This window comes from Bombus huntii, chromosome 3 (genome assembly GCF_024542735.1).
Source record: "Bombus huntii isolate Logan2020A chromosome 3, iyBomHunt1.1, whole genome shotgun sequence".
Taxonomy (NCBI): Eukaryota; Metazoa; Arthropoda; class Insecta; order Hymenoptera; family Apidae; genus Bombus; species Bombus huntii.
Genome location: NC_066240.1, coordinates 11,999,490 through 12,023,812, shown reverse-complemented (window position 1 = coordinate 12,023,812; position 24,323 = coordinate 11,999,490). Strand labels below are relative to the sequence as shown.

General features: G+C 28.6%; 5 protein-coding genes across 12 annotated transcripts; 3 read left to right on the top strand and 2 right to left on the bottom strand.

Moving 5' to 3' along the window:
* The first annotated feature begins 119 nt into the window (after positions 1 to 119).
* On the top strand, positions 120 to 13,875 carry LOC126863603 (mitogen-activated protein kinase kinase kinase 10-like). Of its 5 annotated transcripts, none has more exons than XM_050613911.1 (16): positions 120 to 709; positions 831 to 1,082; positions 1,184 to 1,418; positions 1,499 to 1,716; positions 1,801 to 2,141; positions 2,278 to 2,458; positions 2,558 to 2,706; positions 2,791 to 2,963; positions 3,104 to 3,124; positions 3,293 to 3,539; positions 3,639 to 3,758; positions 4,300 to 4,497; positions 5,934 to 5,963; positions 8,266 to 8,677; positions 8,791 to 9,126; positions 9,189 to 13,875. In XM_050613911.1, the coding sequence occupies exons 2-16, from the start codon at positions 892 to 894 to the stop codon at positions 9,913 to 9,915; spliced, it is 3,579 nt and encodes a 1,192-aa protein (XP_050469868.1). In that variant the 5' UTR covers positions 120 to 709; positions 831 to 891; the 3' UTR covers positions 9,916 to 13,875. The 5 variants fall into 5 exon arrangements, with proteins under 5 accessions (XP_050469868.1, XP_050469867.1, XP_050469865.1 ...); XM_050613910.1 differs by having other exon boundaries at positions 817 to 1,082; XM_050613908.1 differs by having other exon boundaries at positions 786 to 1,082.
* Positions 13,876 to 14,088: 213 nt separating this feature from the next.
* On the top strand, positions 14,089 to 16,010 carry LOC126863678 (galactose mutarotase-like). The gene is made up of 9 exons (XM_050614099.1): positions 14,089 to 14,170; positions 14,278 to 14,457; positions 14,535 to 14,683; positions 14,759 to 14,986; positions 15,040 to 15,204; positions 15,262 to 15,362; positions 15,431 to 15,536; positions 15,618 to 15,824; positions 15,918 to 16,010. The coding sequence occupies exons 1-9, from the start codon at positions 14,089 to 14,091 to the stop codon at positions 16,008 to 16,010; spliced, it is 1,311 nt and encodes a 436-aa protein (XP_050470056.1).
* A 24-nt stretch (positions 16,011 to 16,034) lies between these two features.
* LOC126863609 (ATP-dependent DNA helicase DDX11) lies at positions 16,035 to 19,643 on the bottom strand. 3 transcript variants are annotated; one of them, XM_050613929.1, is made up of 8 exons: positions 19,496 to 19,643; positions 18,607 to 19,232; positions 18,052 to 18,528; positions 17,395 to 17,936; positions 17,057 to 17,280; positions 16,773 to 16,952; positions 16,481 to 16,696; positions 16,035 to 16,384 (listed from the first exon to the last, which is right to left on the bottom strand). In XM_050613929.1, exons 2-8 carry the CDS (start codon positions 19,227 to 19,229, stop codon positions 16,127 to 16,129), a joined length of 2,520 nt encoding a protein of 839 aa, XP_050469886.1. In that variant the 5' UTR covers positions 19,230 to 19,232; positions 19,496 to 19,643; the 3' UTR covers positions 16,035 to 16,126. The 3 variants fall into 3 exon arrangements, with proteins under 3 accessions (XP_050469886.1, XP_050469885.1, XP_050469887.1); XM_050613928.1 differs by lacking the exon at positions 19,496 to 19,643 and having other exon boundaries at positions 18,607 to 19,303; XM_050613930.1 differs by lacking the exons at positions 16,035 to 16,384; positions 19,496 to 19,643 and having other exon boundaries at positions 16,567 to 16,619; positions 18,607 to 19,303.
* LOC126863662 (probable palmitoyltransferase ZDHHC24) lies at positions 19,543 to 20,893 on the top strand. Of its 2 annotated transcripts, none has more exons than XM_050614073.1 (2): positions 19,543 to 19,679; positions 19,745 to 20,893. In XM_050614073.1, the coding sequence occupies exon 2, from the start codon at positions 19,868 to 19,870 to the stop codon at positions 20,723 to 20,725; it is 858 nt and encodes a 285-aa protein (XP_050470030.1). In that variant the 5' UTR covers positions 19,543 to 19,679; positions 19,745 to 19,867; the 3' UTR covers positions 20,726 to 20,893. The 2 variants fall into 2 exon arrangements, with proteins under 2 accessions (XP_050470030.1, XP_050470031.1); XM_050614074.1 differs by having other exon boundaries at positions 19,730 to 20,893.
* A 171-nt stretch (positions 20,894 to 21,064) lies between these two features.
* On the bottom strand, positions 21,065 to 24,313 carry LOC126863620 (sulfhydryl oxidase 1-like). The gene is made up of 3 exons (XM_050613954.1): positions 23,722 to 24,313; positions 23,142 to 23,394; positions 21,065 to 23,057 (listed from the first exon to the last, which is right to left on the bottom strand). Exons 1-3 carry the CDS (start codon positions 23,999 to 24,001, stop codon positions 21,647 to 21,649), a joined length of 1,944 nt encoding a protein of 647 aa, XP_050469911.1. The 5' UTR covers positions 24,002 to 24,313; the 3' UTR covers positions 21,065 to 21,646.
* Positions 24,314 to 24,323: the final 10 nt, after the last annotated feature.

The window sequence follows — 24,323 nt, the reverse complement described above, 5'->3', positions numbered from 1 at the left end:
GACTAATTCGCGATCATCATGTTGCGGATAAACCTTATATAATTCAAATATCATAAGCAACCTTTCGAACATTCTTTCTATGAATCGTGGTCCAATATATCACGTCAACGGTGGGGCCGTCAAAACGAAACATGGCGTCCGTTAGGTTATTGCTATGAGTGCTGGTTCGTTTTCTATCATTAAATGTGGAATCATCGTGCGTTTTGCGGGCTGACGCAAAGCGTCGTGTCCTCGGGGAGGCAAACACGTCGCTTTCAACCCTGCATGTCTCTCGTACATTACTCCTAGTGCCGATTCAATGAAAAGAATCGGCCTTACCAATAGTGGCTTGTGGGTATACACACCCCGACGCGAGACTCCAAAGTGGTTTTATGGCATATCGAGCTTTTTTCTACTCTCCTAGAATTTTTTCTCCACTACTCTACATAGGAGTATGGTCGACGAAAAATCACAAGATCTTCGTCGCTTTATTGCCGGACTCACGAATCAAAATGCCGGTCACCGTTAAAGTGTTTTTATGCAAGGGGTGTTAGTGATCACCTCTTCTCATCTTGTTTTTCTTGTAAAATTTGTGCGTAAAATTAAATTATTGTCAAAATATTTCATAATTGGTTTACATTCGTGTATTGATTATGATTGAAGAAGAAACGTGTGTTAAATGAACATGAATTGTGTAAGGATGTGTACAGTGTTGAAAAAATAATGCAAGGTGTATATTAAACTTTCACCACTTCTTATATATGTTTCTTTAGTTTATTTGAGACAAACTAACAATACATTTAAAGTGTTCTATGTTATTTGTGATTCTATTAATAGAATATTACGCTAAGGTTACAAAACAAGAGGGTGTAATTTCCAAAAAGTGGAAGACTAAGAAGAGTGTAAGGCCATATGCCGCCAGCCGGGCTATCGGCAAGAGGCTTGTCTACCTTGATGGACCACGGACAACCAGATGCTCGTCATCGGAGCGAGCGATTTCTACTTCATCCAGAGAATGGATCCTCTAATTCTCATAGTCCTAACACAGCCAACTCATCTCCACGATATCAACATAATAGTAGAACAAATAATCATTCCACAAGGTATAAAGTGTGTTATTATTATAGGCCCATAAATGTGTAATGTTTTACACACTTATGATAGTGAAATAAAATATATCTCACTTAAATTTTGTGCATTTTAGTTACGGATATTTATATGGGCGTACATCTAGCAACAATATGTCTGATAGCAGTGTTTCTGATACACATAGTGGTGGTACAGCAAGAACTGTTTCTCAACAGACTAGTCCATCTCACGGTACACATTCCTCTTCCCAGTCAAGGCAAGACAATAGTTCGACAATTTTCACAGCATTATTTGATTATGTTGCCCAAGGCGAAGATGAATTATCTTTACAAAGAGGTGAAACAGTTGAGGTAAATTGTTTATTATAAATATCTGTAAAATTAAATATCTTTGATTAGGATGCATATATATATTTTATTTTATATGCTAGGTCTTATCGAAGGACTCAAAAATCTCAGGTGATGAAGGATGGTGGACTGGAAAAATCCATGGAAAGGTTGGTATTTTTCCAGCCAATTTTGTTGCAGAAGCAGAAAGTATTGATCGAGTTTCATCGGTGATTGATAAAGTTCAACCGGTTGAAATTGACTTTGAAGAATTACAATTAGAAGAAGTGATAGGTGTTGGTGGATTTGGAAAGGTTTATAGGTATATAAAATATTATAAAATATTATAGTTAAATTTGTTAATAGTTCTTTAGAACAATATTTATAATAATTTGTAACATTTTAGAGGATTCTGGCAGAAACATGAAGTGGCTGTTAAAGCAGCCCGCCAAGATCCAGATGAAGAACCAAGTGTTACATTAGAAAATGTTCGACAAGAAGCTAAATTATTTTGGTTATTAAAACATGAAAATATTGTGCAATTAGAAGGAGTTTGTTTAAAAATGCCAAATATGTGTCTCGTAATGGAATATGCACGAGGTGGTAGTCTGAACAGGGTTCTTAGTGGTAGAAAAATCAGGCCTGACGTACTTGTTGATTGGGCAATACAAATTGCTCGTGGCATGGATTACCTTCATAATAAAGCACCTATAAGTCTTATTCATAGGGACCTAAAAAGTTCTAATGGTAAAGCAATTAACATATTAATTGTAAATAAAATATCATTACATCATTATTAGTTGAATATATATATTATTATTTGAATATATATATTTTTACATGAGATGTGTTAGAGTAATACATATTATTTTTTTTATAACAGTATTATTGAGCGAACCTATAGAAAATGATGATCTACAATATAAAACTTTAAAAATAACTGACTTTGGATTAGCAAGGGAAGTTTATAAAACAACTCGCATGTCAGCAGCCGGCACATATGCTTGGATGGCACCAGAGGTTATTAAAAAGAGTACTTTCAGTAAAGCCAGTGATGTTTGGAGGTCAGTTTTATGTACCTCCTATATCACTTTAATTGTAATAAATGTATCTATATAAATAGTAAAAAATTTTTTCTTTTTAACACATGAATACATCTACAGTTATGGCGTGCTTCTATGGGAACTTCTAACTGGTGAAACACCTTATAAAGGAATAGATGCTTTGGCAGTAGCATATGGTGTTGCAGTAAATAAACTCACATTGCCTATTCCATCAACTTGTCCTCAACCTTGGAGGTTTTTAATGGAAGGTATATAATTATATAATCATTTATATAATCATGAATTATTTTAATTTGTATAACCTTTAAAATAAAAAATGCTTTACCATTTAGCTTGTTGGGCATCTGACAGTCATTCGAGACCAGGATTTGCTGAAATTTTAGTAGCATTAGATGAAGTGCGTAGTGCATTTGCAGCTACACCACATGAGTCATTTCACACAATGCAAGAAGACTGGAGGCTTGAGATTGAACAAGTTCTTCATGGATTGCGCATGAAGGAAAAGGTATAAATTCGAAATTTCTTTGCCTTGCAAAAAAGGACTTCTACAAAAATAAAATCTTTTCATTACTGTAATTAGCATACGCATCATTTATATCAGTATAAATAATGTTTATAATCCTTCTTTTATATGCTTATGCAAAGGCATGCCGTTCATTAGAAGAGGTAAGATAATGTGTAACTACAGTTATTGACGCTAATAATTATTTTGGTCTATAACAAATATATGTACCTATCTATACTATATTATCACTACACAAATTTTTTGTTTGCGAAAACGCATTTGTTTATCAAACACATTATTATAACCTTTTTTATATGTTTGTTTATTAGGAACTGCGCTGCAGAGAAGAAGAATTAACGAAAGCACAAGTGCAACAACGACAACATGAAGAAAACTTAAGGCAACGGGAACAAGAATTAGCTGCCCGAGAAATAGATTTATTAGAACGTGAACTTACTGTAATGATAATTCAGCAACAAAATACTCCTACACCAAACAAAAGACGCGGGAAATTTAAGAAATCGAGGTTAAAACTGAATAAAAAGGAGCCAGGAAGCAATATAAGCGCTCCTTCTGGCAAGTATACTGTTATAATTTATCTTAACAATTTTGCATAAAATTTAGAATGCTCTAATTATAAAGTTAAATAACCACCATATGTTTTTATCCCTATAGATTTTCGTCATACAATAACTGTTCAACATACAGCGTTAGATCGAGGAAAAGTACGAAATCCATCGAGACCTAATAGTCCACCAGGCTCGCCTAGTATTCCACGACTTCGTGCAATTGCATGTGAGTACTTTGTTTCCAAGATTTTCAGTAGTTCACAATTTCAATGAATAATGAATGATTTTGCTCTAAGAAATTTTTTTAGTATTTTCAAGAAATTTAAATTACACTGTTTGTGCTTTGTAGTCACATTGTATTAATTTAACAACGATTTTTATTAGCATGGTGTGAATAATTGGATATATTTTGATATATTTTTGAAAAATTACATATATATGCATATAATCTATGTTGTGTTTTTCGTTTCCTTTTTCTTTTTTTACTCTTTTGTAAGAATGTAGAAAAGAATGATAATTTGAAGATTAGAAGAATTATATGATTGTAGTCATTTAATGTAGAAAACCAAATGCAAAACATTTTATGATATTGAAATATTTTTTGTAACTTCTAGATAAAAGAATTTCTTAATAATGAATATTACTAATAGTCCTCATGAAACACCTTTATCTTTTTGAAGCGCGCATAAAGTTTAACAGAGTCTAGGGTAGGAGGGAAACTTAGTACTGTAGTGAGTAGCGTTTTGTTTTTTGTCTTCCTCCTTTAGTACCGGCAGATGGAGTAAAGGGTAAGACTTGGGGACCATCAACACTCCACCAACGCGAACGTGGGGCTATTATCACGCAACCACCAAATCCTGCATCTCCAGGTGGCAAACGGTGGTCTCGCTCTGCTCCAGATCTTGAAAAGACACCCCTGCGTACCGCCCTGTTGGCACATCGTTCCCCGCTTCTTCAAGAAATAGGTAACCCCTCCTCCAGAAAGTTGTACTCCTCAGCAAATAATTTGATAGACAGTCAACCAGGATTTAACTGTCACACTAGGATTAGCTATAACAACATTCCAGAAAATTCTAACAACATTGTGCAAAGCTCGAGCTGTTCACCTTGCAATATAGGCGAAGACTCAGTTATTGTGGACAACGATATTTATGAGTCTGTGGTCTTACATAACAAATCGGCAGATAATCTTAAAACTCATTTCTCGGATGATCATTCAGTCATGGACAATTACACAAAATCTACAGTTGGAAATAATTTAAAAGCTTCACCTCCTAGGAGTCAAAAACATGTGATTGGTGACTGGGAACAGTCGTATTCTTCAAATTTTGTACAAAGCGTAGCGTCTAGTTTGGTTGGTACTGCGAAACGTGTAAAAAAGAAGAAACGCGAGAGAAGTAAATCGAAAGAATCAAAGCGCAGAGATAGCTCAGAATCACGATTAGCTGCTTTTGCTGATTTCTTTCGTTCCCCTTCTGGATCAAGGAAAAGCTCTTTAAATTCTCCGCATAGTACGGAGCGAAAAAATTCTGTTACCATTAAAATTAATGATACAGATGGATTAGAGTCAAGCCCTGAAAATTCAATAGGTAAAAAGTTTCACCATAAATCCAGAATTTCTAAGAGTCCATTAAGAGTCTTCAATAAGATGAAAGCTTGGGGAAGTCGAGATGCTTTAGATGATAAAACTGCTGTTGTTAAAGTAGAATATAGTGCTCTAGACAATACGATATCTATACCACAATTTAATCGACGTGATTCCGATCAAAGTAGTGCAATACCTAAATTCTTGACTGCTAATTCACGCGAAGGAATAGATTTCGAGAGTCTCGAATCAGAACTTTGTAATTTTGATTCGGAACATTCAAATGATAGTTCTATTTCAAAAAATTCTTTAGGTTTATTCTCAGATAATAAATGCAAAAAATCCCCTACCTCTTTTGACTATGTTAGTGGTATATCAGATGCGTGTTTCAAACAACGCGCTCCGCAAGTAGATCAAAGTTTCAAATTGAATTCCTCTTTAAGTAAAAAATCAAAGAGTAACGAATACTTGCGTAGTTGTGAAGATCATGTTGATACTATAAATTCAGTTATACATGCATCTGGTTATATACAGGATTGTGAATGTCAGAATTCCCAAATCAATTATGAAGGGAAAAAGAATTTAATCGAATCCTTAAGAAATGCTCCTTCCCATAGAAGTTCAGAAGATGTGAATACAATTATTTACAACTCACCTAAGACTTCGATTGCAGAGAAATTTTTAAAGAAGAATGATAAGTAACATTGCATTTCACAAAGATAAAGATGTGCATATCACTCTTAGACGCGTTTCACGAAAATGTCTTCTTTTTGTTTTATATGTTTTAGTAACAGTCCTATATTTTCTTTACTGCAGGCCTTTCTGAGGAAAACATCTATCCCACTCGTAAGTCTCTTTATATTGCTGTGCAATTGTTTCACATTTTATAAGAGACCTGATTGTTTTTCTTCTATATCATTGGTTAATGATATTTTTATTTTTTCCTTTTACATTATTACAAAAGTAAAGATCTCAGATGGATAGTGCCTTTATATGTTTATATTTTCCTTCTTTATTTTTCTTTTGCTAAATTGTATTTAAGTAGATTGTGCTTAGAACTATTTTTATTAGAATGCATGAATATGCAGTTCAGTTAAATTTTTTATTTGCTGATTATCTAAAAAGGATATCTTTAATATATAGATATATTTTTAGTGATACATGTACAGTTGCATACATTTAATGATAAACTCTGTTTTCCTTTTTTATGTTGATAATATGTTTAAGATTATTTTATTCTGTTGAATTTTTGGAATGGTACATATTATTGCTATGTATCTTATAAGAATTTAATTTTTTAATTTTACCAGATGAAGAATTGAAATTCGTTTTATCTGCATAAATTGATAGCCTTGTTAATTAATTTTAATTGATGTCTATCAAATTACATAATAGATATATCATTTTAGGATATTTTAATAAAGGGTAGTCAGTACCCTGCAATAATCTAAAAACTATTTATCCTAATTTAAATTGATAAAAACTTCATATTTTGAACTGTAATTTAATGAGTATATAAAATGTAAATGCAGTCTTTCTGGTGTTGGTTCTTTTCTGATGTTATCTGGAGTATATAACATTCTAACAAAGCAGAGCTAACAGCCTCTTACTATGTCAAAAGAAATCATGTGCTTCTGCCACTACAACAAAAAGTTCTACATTAAAATTAATGCCTTCAATTAGAGGCGTTTATGGAAAAGAGTGTTTTTATATAATTATACAATCCCCAAATTAGAAAGAAATTACATCAAAATTAAAAAATTATTATGCAAAGTACCATATATCAGTTGCGAGAGTAGAGTTGTATCTTTTCTTCATTGCTTTATATGCATCTAGATCAATTTCAGATTTTGTTAATTATTCAACCTAATTTAACAGCGATTTCATTTTTGTATTATCATAGACTTTCGATATTTTTAGATTCTGAAATTTTGCACACGTTACATACAACACATGAAGCAACACGCACACTTGTATTTAGAAATAGAAATTTTTTCAATAAAACCTTTTCAGTTGGACACATTGAATTTTGTTTTTTCGTTTTCTGAATTTTTACGCTCGGTTTGTGGTTATATTTATAATATTAAACAAATATGTATATATATTTTGATTACTACACCTATATATTGAAACAATATATTTTAAATATTATCTATATAGATCAACAATTTTTAACATATTTGTTTTAAATAATTTACTAACTAAGAATGAAATAAACAATAAATATTTTATATTATTTTTTCTATATAAATCAATTTTTTATATAACTACTTATAATCGAGCGTAAAAAAATCCTTTTGCATGCTTCCAGTAGGATCCTAACAGTTAAGGCCATTTGGGTTTGGTCTTTTTCTTGTCTTAAAATTCCAATTTTATTTGTAATAAGCACACCATTGATTTTATATATTCTTATCATATATTGATTTGAGTATAATATATGTATAAAACATTTTTATAGCAGTATTGTACGACTATTTATTTATTTATTAATGAACAGGCAAAATTTATAATAAATAAATATTAAGAGAGAAAAGAACATTCTGAAATGAGGAAATGAAAATTATATAGGGTAAAGAAAATTTTATTTAAGATTAGTTAAAATTAGTGCTTATACATATTGTCTTAAAAATAGTTTTTACCTTCTTCTTTCTTTACACTCTGCTTTACTTTCAAAGTTTCAACATTTTTCAACATTTTTGGTTTACTTTCAAAATATGGGTTTTATGCATTTAACATGAATGTATTTTAGATAATAATGTACAAGCTTTTTGAAAATTATTGATAACAAGAAATGGTTCAAAGTTCGTGGCATGTAATATTTTAATATAATGCACGTAATACATTGTGCTTATACATATAAATAATTGTAAGTAATGCAATAACAAGTAAGCATGTTATAACTTTGATACTAAACTGTTTATGTTAAATTTAATATAATAAACATGTATAATATTAAAAGGCTTGTAAAATTTGCACATAAAGGTAAGGAATAAAAAATAATAATAGTAACATAGTGTCTTAATCAATTTAATATTATGAAAAGGAAAGTAAATACTTTAATCATATTTTGTAATTCTACGTACACATATTTTTATAGATATGTAGCAATATCACCATTATTATTGTAGAAATCTGATTGTTTTTGTAGATTATACAACCTTACCACCTGATCTCTCAACTGACTGGATAACATCAGATTATCCTTTGAAGCCTGGGTTGACTGGACCTTACATTATGCCAATGCCTGTACCAATGCCAACTCTTTACAATGGGGAAATGAAGAAGCCAAAGTTAAGCATAATAGAATTGGTTTTATACAATATCGCAGCTATGTTAGCTGGAGTAGCTACTGGATATGATGTAAGAATGTCAAACATATCTCCAATTCATCCAAGACTATATCCACGGCTTGGTGAGTGTGAAGATGAGCCTCCACGGTGGTGGTTTCAAGCAGATACTGGATCAAATCGTAACTCTGGTTATCTTGGACCTGATTATGAATTTAGTTCAAGTAGTGGTTATCCTCATAACACGTATCATGGACCAGCTAGACATTACAGGTATGAAATTAGAACATTAAATTTGTAATAATATTTTCTTTTTTTATATATATATACATATATTAACATGTTCTTTATATATTCATGTTATAAATAAGACAATTATTATACAGGCCATTCTTAAGTAATATGGGTGCTATAGCACCTGGTCTTCCACCCAGTGTGATGCCTGACAAACCTCTAAGATTCACTGATTCGCCACAACATTATGCAAGCAATACAAGTTCTAATGCACCAACACCAAGTCCTAGAAGAAAAAGTAGCAGCACTAGTAATGAAGATGTCTACATACATGATGCAGGAAGAGTTGATCGGATGGAAAGAGTACCAACAATATACATGGGCAATGTTGCTCCTTTTCCAGACTATGGACCTCCAGTATATACAGTCGTTCCACCAGAATATTACAGATCACCAGAACCAACATATTTTGTACCTACAGATTATCAGTAAGTAATTATTTTCAGATATGGATTTTTAAATATTACACTTAAATCTTTTTCTCCTTCAGTGATAGAATGCTTGAGTGTTCCGAATTTCCACATGCTTATGATAATCCAAGCAGCATAAATAGTCCAGCTCGACCAGTTTCAAGACTTCCTTCGTATACTCATCATCGTACTTCATCAAATGTCTCAAACGCGAGTACATCGAGTCAAAGTAACATTAATCCAACATTTCGTTTAGAAGACGAGGATGATTATTCTTTATATTCACCTGGACATTATTACCAACGATCTTCAAATATTGTCTCAAATGTTGGAACGTATAGTCCTAGTATGCTTAATCATGAATATGGTTCTCAATTACTGACGCGTCAGAACTCGCATGATTCGAATTCAAATTCTGGAGAAAGACCCAGTAATTTAGAGGTAGTTAGTCGATTACGGTCAAGTTTAAAACGATCTAATTACTCGTATAATTCTCCAAATAAAAGCGTAAGTAAAAATAATTCCGGTTCGGGTACTCCAACAAATCCTACTCCACCAGATTCTTTAACATCTGAGGATTCAAGTTATGTTTCAGCTAAGGATAGTCAGATCTCTATAAGTAGGGTTCGATTTTCTCCAGTAACATTTGATCGAGATGGAGTTTCGCGTGAACATAGAGAAACGTTACTTGATATTCCCGTACATGGACAAAATCAAGATGCTACCATACCCTTACAAGCTAATCGACGAATGAATAGAAGTAGAAAACCAAGTATTTCTGAATTAGAAAGAGAATTTTTGTCATAGCATTGGCTTATTTAAAATGAAAAAAAAAATGATAAAAATTAGGGATTTGAAAAGTTTTGTCAATCTTGAAAGTAACACTTAATTGCAATCACACGAATCAAACAGTTTATGATGCGGCAGAAATTTATCGAATCATAACTAGAAAATACAGCGATGCACGTTGTCAAAGCACTGCCTCCTGCAAAACATTTTATCATGTATTGGTCATCAAATACAGTAAGAATGTAACATTCCATATACTGAGACATTCTTATAAAAGACTCTTGTATTCAATTAGACTATTTTTAATTTGATAAAGAACTGATATGTCTCATGTATGTTTTGTAGAAATAGTATAATTACCAAGATGACAAATTTGCATTGATCATTCTGTACTACACAATGTTTTTAAATCATATTTTATGTATTATAAATGTTTTATTCATACATTCCGCACATCCTGCATCTGCTGTTAGCATCTAGCATACAAATATCATATATTTCTATTATTTGCATGAGTACTTGAAAAACTTTGGAAAAGGATAAATATTTTAATTCAAATACTCTGAAAAAACGTATATAAAATCGTATATACATACTTGTTATATTATACAATTTAAAATATTAGCTCCTTTTTCAGAATATTAAAGATTGAATTCTATACATTTATTTGTTTGTCTAATACCACCTTAGAGAAATGAGACTTTGTTGTTCCTTTAGTTCTACAACTGTCTGCTCATATTTATTACAAATATTAATGCTAATCATAATTTACATTCCATCAAAATTTTGTGACTGAAAAAGATAGTTAAATGTTGAAACTAATTATTGCATAACAAAATGAAACATATAATCAGGAAAACATTGATGATTACTTAATAGGATTGTTTATGATTTTTTTCAACATTACTTTATGACAATATATGTATGTATATTTGTAGAGTAATTTTATATTGTGAGCAATAGATAATAGTAACCTTTCCTAAAGTCACAGTGTTTTCCTGCATATGCTTAGGTATGAAACATAAGAAATTCATAAGAATTATAATAGATATACGTTTTCTTTTGATATTAAATTATCAGGTCTCATATATTATTTTATTAATGTTTAATCTTTATACAAGTACCATGGCACTAGATACACGTGTGAAAAGTTTGTACAGTAGCAATTTTAATGCATTTGTATGCTACTAGAATAATAGGTTTAATTTAGTATACCATGTGCAGTTAAAACAATACTTCTTTTATATATGAAAACAGTATGCATTGAAACAATTGGCATACATGTAGCAAAATGTTTGACATACTTAGTTCATTTATATAGCCATCTATTATGTGATATACTTTCAAAAAGTTTAGAACAAGGACACTCCATATACATAATCACTATTGTATATACAAGTATACATATATTGGACAGTTATTGTTTGTTTAACAATGTAATAATGATCAATACATTCCTTTATATTGGTTTCATTGTATAAAGTATGTGTATGAGTGCCCTAGAAATTATTTTGTATTTACTTAAAATGCTAATACATGATCAGAATACCGAGAGTTATGCAAATTTATTTCCTATCTTTTTTCAATCACTTGGATAGAAAATAGAAAGGAAATTAATTTATGAAACTCTCTATGATGGTTTATATTTTGCATTTTTATAATTGCTAAAACAAACTGAACTAATCTTGATTTTTACGTGTGTATGTGTTTAATTTATTGATTCTATACTAAATAACAACTAACATATGAGTTAGATTAAACTTACAAAAGGTAATCAAAACTTATTTACATGTTGCGTATGTTCTACGCTATTTTATGGTGAATCAAAATAATTCTTTCTTTTTATTCTTTGCCTCATATGAAATATTAAATATGAGAAAAAAAACAAATCTTTATTTCAAAACTTATATGTTTTTATAATGATTTCCTGAGTAATAATCAGTATTGTAGGATATGTCTCAATATATATAAAATATAGAATTAATGAAAGAGAAAAGGATAAACTTTGAAGAAGTATTTCCTGGTCATTTTTATCTTCTAATTCATTTCTTTGTATAAATAATTTCTTTTATCCACTTAAAAGTTTTTGTACTGCCTCACTAAAAAATTCTTTTCAAGATAAAACCAACCGAGTATTGAACATATATATTTAAATGTTTTTGAAATAGAAATATTGGATGCATTAAATTGGCATTTATACATATACAAATTTATTAAATGCATATAATATTATATATTTCATCTGAATCACACTTATACTTTTTCAAAGTTCAATTTGTGAAATCTTGCATATAATTAAAATTAATTAATCGGTTGACTGAAATATTTATGATGTTATTAGAGACCTATAGAATAAATATTTCATGGATATGCCTTTCTATGTTGTACAAAGATATTCTGCGGTGCTAGTATCATGTACTTAATATGTTAAGAGAGACAAAAAAGTTGAAAATGCTTCCAAGGTAATTGAAAAATATTTAATGAAATCTTAGAATGCTAATATCAATACTTGTTTATAGTAACCGTAACTTACTTATACCGAATGTAATATTAGGCAGCTATTAATTATCAATTGTGTAATGGCATATGATTGCCAACAGTGCTAGTCTAAGCTATATTTATTTTTTATATATCATAACTTTTTTAGCTTAAAATAGAACAAATCCAGTTTTATATTTCATTAAAGATCATTTATATATTATATGTTTTGTTAATTAGACAACATGTATGAAGAAACATTCAGAATAACTACAAAAAAAAATATAACTTCATATATATATATTGCCAGTAAATATATTCCCTAATTGATATGTTAAAAAATTTAATTTATACAGATAAGATGATTATTTTTAATAAATCGAATCATTTCTTTACTTAAACAATTTAGTATGACCAAATATTGTTATTCTAAACATGTTTCTTTCAATATAAACTTAAATTGTAAATATTTTCTTGTTGAAGTTACACTAAAACTGCATGCTACTTATAAATAGTAATTTGTACAATAACACCTATGACCAAGATGATAATTATGAGATGAGTGTGCTTTTAATGTACACGAAGTGTTTGCTGTGGTATTTTCTCCATTATTTGTATGTTTATTTGTTGCAAAATATATTAAGCAATTTTATTATCCTCAATTATATTTGAAGATAATTAATATTGCGGAGTTTATCGCAATTTTATCATAATTTTTAATTATTCGATATTCATGTGTGAAATTAATCTTTTGTCAGTATTTTTTTTGTAATATATAGACTTAGAGGACGTAGAATGTACTGCAACTCGTAAATCCGTAATTACTGACGATTTATTTAAATTTTAAATTACTCTGTAGTTGTAAGAATATACTAATAAGCTAAGTGCAATGTGTTCCACGTGTATTTAAGTAACAAGTGACTGCTTTGGTGTGCGCCTTAAAAAGTAATGTAATGCAGAACCCAAAGCTTGAGAAACGAATCTTTTATGTAATATAACTCTAATAACAATTGTACGAAGATGGTAGGAATTTCAAAGAATTTTCTGCGATAAAAATAGTTTGCCAAACAAAGATATTGGGCACTGCATAATCACTAATATTTATGAGAAATTCTAAAAATCAGAATGATATATGAGAAAAAGAAACATCTATCCGATTTATTATACAAAATTACAAAACAAAAAAAATGTGATTTCGTTGAAGAAATGCAATAAGATATATTATTGTCTTCGATTTTTTACTCAACAAATTTAAATGTAATAAAGCATACGAAAATTGAATGGGAAATGTATTGATGCGGTGTCTGATTTGCACTAAAAATTCATGTATTTTTCCAAGCATTGTACATTATTCTATAAATATTAATTATATAAATTATAAATAGTAACCGGAGTATATATATTACATTAAGTACTATAATTATTGTAACATTAAAGCATCACAAATTGTAGGTGATGCCTTATTATTATTAATAATAAATCATTTAAAATAAAATAAAATTCCTTGTATTAATGTATTTTTATAGTAAAAACTGCTTTTGTATATTTGAAAACCAGTAAATGATTTTCTATTGTCTAAACAAAAAAAGAATATAGTAAAATATTTTTTATTTTTTATATTTAAAAGGTGAAAATTATTGTTTTATTATAAATTTTAATATCATTTTGTTATATTCAATAATTATTGAATAAGGTATTGTCGCAATCATAATTATGCTATTAAATATGGATTTTCATGAATGTAATTGTAAAAATATAACAATTACAGAAGGAATATTTGGAGAAGTCTGGGTTGGTAAGCTGTGGTTGATATGATCTTTCTCTCTCTCTCTTTAGTTTATTATGTAAAATTAATGTAATTTACTTGTAATATTTAAAGTAACAATAGATTTTTGTAATCAGATAATCAAGATCAAATTTTTAATGACCCCATACCAAAGACTATAAAATCATACACTATGATAAATACTAATCGAATGGAAGTTGTTGTCATTACTTGGGGTGCTACAATTATATCTCTAAAATGTCCAGATAAATATGGACATTCTGCTGATGTTGTCCTTGGTTTTGACGATGTAAAAGGTATAATTTTAGAGTATTCATTTCTTAACATTATAATAACAAAGCTAATAGTCATTATTAAAATACAACTATTACAGGATACTCAAATCCTATAACAAACCCATTTATTGGTTGTATATTAGGCAGATGTGCAAACCGTATTAAAAATGGACATATTACTATTAGAGGTAGAGATTATGAATTAACAAAAAATGATTTTAATGGGAAACATCATTTACATGGAGGAGTAAATTGATTAGTTACATCATATAAATAATAAACAATATTATATTATATAAATAATAATCAATGCTCTCACTAGACAAATGGATTTGGGCGTAAAGTTTGGGATTCATATATTACTGGATGTTCAGTTATTATGAGTTACTTAAGTCAAGATGGTGAAGAAGGGTATCCAGGTGCAGTGTTAACTACAATAAAGTTTAAGTTAACTCCAGAAAATAAGCTTGATATATGTATGAGAGCAACAACTTCAAAACCAACAATAGTGAATTTATCACATGGTTCTATGTTTAATTTAGCTGGACATGTAAGTAATATATTTTTAAATATACATTTAGTTAAATGTATAAAATGTAATAGGATTCTGGAGAATCTGAGTTACGAAAACATAAAGTACTATTCAATTGTGATCGTTGGACATTTGCGGATTACACAGATCCAGTTCCAACAGGTGCTATACGTGGTGTAGGTGGAACAGTGATGGACTTTCGAATACCTCGAATTTTAGGAGAATACATGGAGAAGGTATAAAATAACTGCATATTTTAAAGATATTGAACTCTTTCCTTTAATTATTGCTAGGTTCCACCTGGAGAAGGTTTCGATCATAATTTATGTGTTACAAAAGGTAGACAATCTGGTAGTTCATTTGTTGCCAAAGTATGGCATGTAAAAAGTGGACGGTATATATAAACAAATATATTAGTTGTTTATTGAGTAATACAGTTGTTTTAAATATATTGGTGTTTAGTGCTTTAGAAATTTATTCAGACCAATGTGGGGTACAGTTCTACACTGGAGGCCGTTTGCCACCTTATACTATTCCAGAATTTTTATCTAGTTATGATTTATTAGAAGTAAATCAATGTTTTAATTATCAACAACATGTTATTTATGTAAGTAATAACTTGTATATCATAAATTTGATTCGACTATAGGACATTGAAGAAGCCGAAGAAATTGGTGAAGTTTATAAAAATGATCATGAAGATGAGGAAGAAGAAATAAAAGTTGAAAAACATTATAAAAAAGTAACGACTGTACCTAAAAAGATAGAATTTATCTTAGGAAAACATGGAGCTCATTATAAAAAGTATTGTGCTTTTAGTATTCAACCACAAAATTATCCTAATGCAATATATTATGTAAGTATTTCTTCTGTACATATAAATGATGATAGCACTTTGGCTTTTTTAGTAAAGTTATAAAGATTGACATAATAGATGAATTGTTTTCAGTCACATTTCCCATGTTCTATATTATATCCTGGTCAAGTTTATTATCATGATCTGACATATAAATTTGAAGTGCATCTTGCAAATTATATGTAGAAACTATATGCAGAATTTTATATCTATGTTAACAAAACTTACTTTTAATAAATGTAATAGTAACAGTAAATACATTAATAATACATATAATAATGTTTAGATATCTTTTGTTCTGTTTATGTTATTTTTTTATTGGATTTAATTTTTTTTTTATTGAAAAATTTAGATATAGCACCAATTGTGCTACCAAAACTTTTATGAATGATTAATGTACGTTGAATCCACTGTGGGAGTGCTTTTATTTTATAACTATAACGTTTATCTAATAATATTACTGTTGAATAATCATTAATGTGTCGAATAGCTCGTCCAATACATTGGTTTACTGCTTTCATGCATGAATTTTCATAGAAATTTTGACCAGCATCTGATTTCTAATAAACAAAAAATAAATTGATGTACATGCATATAAATTATATGACACTAAGTGGTTTTTCTTGCCATAATAATGAGACAAAATAAATACATACAATATTTTCGTTTAAATATTTCATCTTCTCTTGTAATTCCAATGATTGGATATTAGGATAAGGCATTCCCACAACTATAACACATCTTCCCAAATCATCAGAAAAATTTAATCCTTCGCTTAATTTTCCTCCCACCACACTAAACAATAATGATCCATTCTGTGAATTTTTTGGATTTTTTACGTGAAGCGAATATTCTTTTAAAATTTCATGTACCTATAATGTATAATTTATTTTAGATTTGTATAAAAATTTTACAACAAAATTTGTAAAAAGATTATGTTATTAGTACCTGAGAAGCTGATTTAGGTTCTCGAAGAATATGTTTTTTTAAAGACAGTTTCTTAATAATACCAGAATTTTCTAAATGTTTATATATTAATTCTTCAAAATTATAGGAGGGTAAAAAGACTATAATACCAGCTGGTATGATATTACATAAATTTAATAATGCCCTCCCTAATTCATCTAACTGAAATATTTTTATTGTGAAATTCATCATATTTTCTATCATTTATTTTAATCATTGGAATTATTTATATTATTATTTAATTATTATTAAAATATCATATTTACCAATTTTGTATTTTCTCGATTTTGAAAATTAAATTCAAATTCAATACCAGTTGGGCCATGAGTTGTTATGCTACATACTATGTTTTCTTCAGGAATTACATGGTCACAGGAATATGTGACAATTCTTTCAGATGAAGCACCTGCTGCTATGAATAACTGATCTGTAAATTCATTCATTGGTGCCATTGTTCCACCAGCTAATATCACAGCTCTAGCATCCCGAACTGTTAATAATTATACATATAAACAAAAATTAAAAATAAAAATACTTAATAAATTAATATGAAATATTAAAATAAAATAAAATAAAATAAATTAAATTAAATTAATCTGCATACTAATATCATGGAAGTGCGCTGCTGGATTTAATAAAAGAAATTTTATGATACTTTGTCCAACAGTTGGACCTGGAATAATAAATATGCGCCCATCACTACAGTTGCTTCGTAAACATTCTAAGAAACTTATAATTGTCATCATTGGATTATTTGAGCGATCTTCATCTAATTGAATGTCTGTGATTGTATCAAACTCTGTGCTTTTTGTCTTAATTGAATTTAAAAACTGTTTTACACCACATGTCTTTGTGTTATAATTATGAATTTTTAAATTTGTGTCATACTGTTCTATGAAACCTTGTAATTTATGATTCAGTCGAGAATTTTTAATGAATTTCAACAATTCAAACATATTTACTGTGTCAATGTTTGTCATAATTGCAAATTCTTCTATCTTATATAATTTTGGAGATGCTTCTATATTTATAACATCATCAGGATTTGATTTTATAGTAGCTCCCAAAACTGTTATAAGTTTTCTCAAACAAAAGCTCAACTGAGTTAAGCTTAGAATATTTTTTGCTGAGAATAAAGTTTGAAATCTAAAATTAATATTATTTATATTCCCAGATATATTAATAAAATGTGTAATACAATAATAATAATAATAATAATAACAATAATAATAATAATGATGCTCAAAATGAAATATGTTACCTGTTTTGATATTGGGAAAGTTGGCTATAACAATGCAATAAATTTCTGCCTGTAATTATAACACTATGCATATTTTCAATGGCTTCAAGTAAATTATGTGCTTCATCAATTATTAATATATTTCCTTTTAAATTTATTCCTGAACTAATTCTAGTGTTTTTATGCAATATGGTATTGTATGGCACCAGTATTAATTGACCATATGAAACAGCTTTTCTTGATGCATAATACGCACAAGTTTTAAGATTTTCTCCTTTTTGCACAATTTCTTCAATATCCCGAATCTGCACTAAGCTTTCTCTTATTAGTAAATCTTGGTTTCCTGGCACAAAAGGGCAACTACTTGTCATTTTCTTTCTTTTAAGATCTTTTTCATCCTTAGCAGTTGTCTTTTTCCTTTGTAATTGCAAACAGCATTCATTTATTAAATTTAAATGTTTCAATTTTTTTACATTTTTATTAATGCAATAATTTTGCCTAAAATTATTAACAAAATTAAAAAAAGAATTAATTTATATTTTATTTCATTTTCATAACACAATACTTAAAAACCACCTGGACGTTAATGTTATTACAGATACATTTTTTGAATAAGGACTCTTTCTGAGTTCTCCTATAAATTGAGATAATTGAGAATGGGTCCTAGAGCAAAAGAAAATTTTTATATTTTCATAAATTTCTTCTTTGTCTTCATCTTCAGAACTTTCTGAATGTTCAACATCTTCTAAAAGTAATTCTTCCTCAATACTTCCCTTTTCGTTATTTGTATCAACTGAATTTTTGTCTATTTCACTTCTGTCTTTTGCAGAACTTGTTGCAAATTTAGTAGATGAATCCTTTTTCTTACTATTTACACCTTTAGTTCTTTCTTTCAGACTATTCTTTTTTTGCTCATACTGAACAATATTGTTTAATTTTGTTTGTAACGCTTGCCTTTTGCGGTTTAATTCTATTTGTTGAGTTTGTACATAAAACCAATTATCAGTGGAGTTAATATATTGTTTAATTTGTTCATCAAGTTCAGAAATTGCACTTGTCAGTTCATCTTTTTGCAGTTCTTCATAATCAAGTAACCATTTTAAAGCACCACAAATAATTGACATGGATTTACCAGTACCAGTTGGACTTTCAAAGATTCCCAACTTAGAATTTTCGAAACATTTATATAACTCTTTCATAAACTGAGTTTGTATTGGATATGGAGGGAAAGGAAAAGGAAATTCTTCTGTAGTTTCCATATTTGTAATATAAAATTAATAAGTTGCAAATTAATATGATAAGATTTTCTACTACATACTATTTATGCTACTTATGCTATTTTTATTACTTTTTTAAATATCTTCAAGTAACTAAAATACACAATAAAATAATAAAAAATAAAATTGTTTAATAAAGTATTGTTACGGGAAGTGTATTTGCGGAAAGTTACATGTAGCGTACTTACATATGCGTATATGAATGGCACTTTCAAATCAAATCACAGAAGAATGCTATGAAGTGAGTTAATATGTACATTGACTGAAGAATCAAACTTCGCGCGTATACAAAATTTACGAATAGTGATAACAGGAACAGATTTCCATGCACGCTTAAAATGACGAATTTAACAGAATGTACAATGTGATCCGGTAAATATATAATATACGAAATTAGTTAATTAAAAAAAATATTTAAAAAGATTTCAAATTTTTAGGTTATAACGAAATAGTATCACTGTAGAATAAACCAGTATTGGTGAGAAGTGTATATACATATTAAGTAGATATTATCTACTGAATAGAATCACGTGTTTAATAAAAGTATAAAATTGTTAAAAATGATAATCCGAAAAAGAATTTGGCCTCGCACTTTAAGCGACTTTTTTTCAATGACTTTTATATTAACAATTATACCAATAATATATTGGTTCCAACTATGGGTGGTTTTACCGGCAATACACGAACATGGATCATTGCCGTATATTTTGCATTTCCTTTTTGGAAATTTTATCATGTTAAACATAGTCGGGAATTTTACATATATAATATTTTGCGATACTAGCACTAGAAGAGATATTATGCCAATAAGTGCTGCAAATACTAAAGATGGTTGGAGATTGTGTGCTTCATGTGAAACTCTTGCACCTCCACGTTCATGGCATTGTCCTACATGTAATATATGTATTTTAAAGAGGGATCATCATTGTATTTTTACTGGATGTTGTATTGGTCATTATAATCACAGATACTTTATAATGTTTCTTTTATATTTATTTGTAGCGACAACATATAGTTTTTGTTACAATAATCTCTTTATTTGGAGTAAAATGCATTTTGAATTTCCTATGTCACTTATTAAAATCATTTTTCCCTTAGCAATATTCATTTTTGGATTTGATGGTTCTACAAATCAGTTTTATCTCATTCTGTATATTGTATCTGCAGTGGGAATGTTGTACACAGGAGTTCTGTGCATTTATCATTTTTGTCTAGTGCTTAATGGTAATATAGCTAATGAGAGTAATAAGAAAATACACATATATAACTTAGGTTGGAAACAAAATGTAAAGGAAGTATTAGGCAACCGATGGTACCTTACATGGACACTTCCTTATATAAAATCTCAATTACCCCATAATGGTGTAATATGGGATACATCAAATTCATGGCAATATACAGACTTTAAAAACAAATAAATATAAATTGTAAAAATTTTGTACAGCTTATAAAAGCAAATTTGTTAAACTGATTAATTTGTATTATATACTGTATATATCACAAAGCATGTATATTTTATTACATTGATGTAATACATTTAAAAGCGTACTATTGGAATAGATTAAAAGTCAGATTATTGTTTACAATTGTACTTTGACAATTTATTATAAATATATGAACTTAATTATACATAGTAAATCAGTACTTAATTTTTATTCTTATTATTAGATAAATTATACAAATTCAAGAAAATATTACAATAAATGCCTTTTAACAAAATAGTGGAAGAATTTGATTTTAATATCTACACATAAAAGTTTGATTCAGTTCATAATATATTTGTCTAAGGATTGTCGATTTTACATACATAAAGATTTAATAATTGTAATAATTTATATTAAACATAATATAATTGTACATTGGTAGGACTAGTTTTATAATTATTATTATTATATGATGTTATATAGTGAACTTAAATATCTTTTACTACATATTTTTCAATTTAATACAATAATATTAAATGTACAAATATATCGTATTTGTCAATGAACGTTAAATTGTAAAAAAGTGTCCTATGGCAAAAAAGAATAATCTCGTTATAAAATTTTATACATTAAACTTACATAATTATCACTATGTCTTTTCCACTATAATCTCAAATACAATACATTTATAACAAATAAGAATAAATACATAATATGCTGTATGAATAATGATTTTAGTCAACATCATTTGAAGAAGTAATTAAGATTGTATATCTACCAATATTATATTCTTGTAAAAAAATTGTATGATTAGAAATGATATATGTACAATATATTTATAAGCATAACTATATTTTCATAACTTTGTTATTAATTTTTTAAAGATGTAAGTTTTTTAAGTTTTATATATCTCAATTAACAAAAATAAAAATCACATTTTGCAAGTAAGCTAACGTAATGTCGTTTTCTATAAGTTCTTTTGACTGCAAATTTTATACAGACTAATATAAGTATGATAGCAGATGCAACATATAACACAACACAAATACTTATATCAAAAATTGTAAAATCCCATCCAATTTTCTTATTATTTGTATATTTACTCAATACTAGTCTTTCTTGTCTTATTTTTAACTTATTGTCATTACTATCCTTATGTGTGTTGACTGAATCATAATAATTTATTCCTTTATAACTATACTTTGTTTTAAGGTAATATAAAACATGTTCTTCATTCCAAGTACCATTTTCATATCTACAATTTGGACAATGTTCAACTGCTGGATATTGAATTTTTTTATGTTTTGGGTCTTCTGTATCATCACCTGACAGTCTTGCATTTACTTCATTATGAGCTGACCACAACCATAAGATACTGTCATTAGCATTAGACACATCAAACATTTTGTTTTTTGAAGCCATTTGGACAAAATGTTGAGCACAATCAGCACATCCAAAAAAGTTTTGTATATACCCATGCATTGCTTCTAATATTTTTCTTGGTTCACGTTCAACATCCTTATTTAGGATAGCAAAATTAACTGTCAACATATGAAACATTGTCCACAGACCACAGGGATACCCACGATATCCTTCTTTACTGCCTTTACATCCAACCCACTTTGAAGGTCCAGAGTACACAGGTGACATTTCTTCTTCTATAGATTTTACTATTTGACTAAATTCCTCCCCAGATATATTATTTCTTTTTTTAATAATATCTCTAGTGATTTCTAGAAAAATGTTACCATATCTCAGAGGAAAATAGTCTGCCAATACATTTAAATATCTTTTCAATGCATCCATTTTTTTATCTTTTATTATTTTATGTAATGGAATTTCATGAGAGATTGAATATCTTAAGGCATTTTCCAAATCAAGTTGGTATAAATGATCTCCACTTATGTCTGTACTTTCTGGCTGTGGTGTTGCTTGTAATTGTTTTGGAGTGCTAGCATTTAATTTATGATTTTCATTCTTTATTGAATGATTCTTAATAGGATTTAGCTCATGAATAGTTTCTGCTTTTGAAATCATAAATTCTTTAATTGCATTGAAAACACCTTCTCTTGTAGGTATTCTGATTTTAAGAACCTTTTGTGTCTCATTGCGAGCTAAAACTATCAGACTTGGAAAATTTGTGACTTTGTTTGTCTCACATAATAATTCATTATCAGATAATACCCTTCTTATTTGTAATGTTGTAATTTTGTGCATATCTAATATAACTTCAGCACCCAAATGTGAATCTGTCCTTTCAAATAGTAAGAAGACATATTTTATAGCGTTTGGTATAGCCTTCCAAATATTTGTAGTTTCATAATTTCTATAATATCAAAACATAACAATAATTAGCTCTTATTATTTAAAAGAGTAAATATAAAAAATAAAGAAGTATAAATTGATATACCTGTATGGTGCTATATTAGGCCATGAAATACCTCTTCCTTCTTGTTGTTCTCTTCCTAACAAATCTATTAAACTATGTCTAAGTTCATTAATATCATCATACTTCTCCATCAATAATCCTAATGATGGTGGATGTGCATTTACAGAAAAGTATTTAAGCATGGGATAATGCATAATTTCATACTCTCGACAAATTGGGTTATTATCATCATCGGCACAATCTATTGCAGCAATTACTACAATATCTTTCCATGCTAAAAATATTATTGAAATAAATTATTTGGAACATATGATTAATCTCATCTATAATACATACTTAAAGATCTTAGATAATACATATTTAGATTTGCCAAAGGTTTCTTAAAAACATACTTGCTTAATAATAATAAATTCACGATTGTTATATTTACTTAAAGTGCTTTCATAGATTATTATGATATACAGCAAATATAAAAAGCGATATGTTTTAAGAATTATATTAAGTAAGATAAGTTCATACGAATAAATAAGTTAAGCGATAGTGATACATTTTTATGTGAATTATTAATTATTTTATAATCGTTAAAATTGATTTTACTTACCGTAGATATCATTAGCAAAATCTTTCCACAACGGTGCAAATCGAAGACAGTAACCACACCAACTGTTGTAAAATTCAACTAACCAACCCTTTGTATCTTCGTAAACGGATGACTTAAAATTAGTAACGTTTAAAATAACGACATTATCGCTAGTATTATACAATCCTTGTGTAGGTATTTGACTTTGATATGGTTCCTTTGCTACGGCAGCATTACAATTCACTATTATTATACTGATTAACCATAATTTCCATAACAAACTAACGTCAAAACGATCCATGTTTTCTTTTGTCAAGTCGAACTTCTACTAATCACCGTCGTATACGACGTGATACTAATGTGCTACCAAGTGCTAGCAATACTTTTATCAAGATTCAATATATGTATGTATGATTTCTACATAAGGTACGTTCTCATGAAAAATATCACTAACAAAATATTGATAAGTGTCTGTGAGTACATAAATAGATACATAACTATTAGCAAGTACTAATATATTAAATGGTTATGTCTCTATAAAAACTGATTTTGTAGGTGCAATAATATTAGTATATAGGAAGGCTTCTTTTATATTATTAACAAACTTTTTTAAGATTATGCAT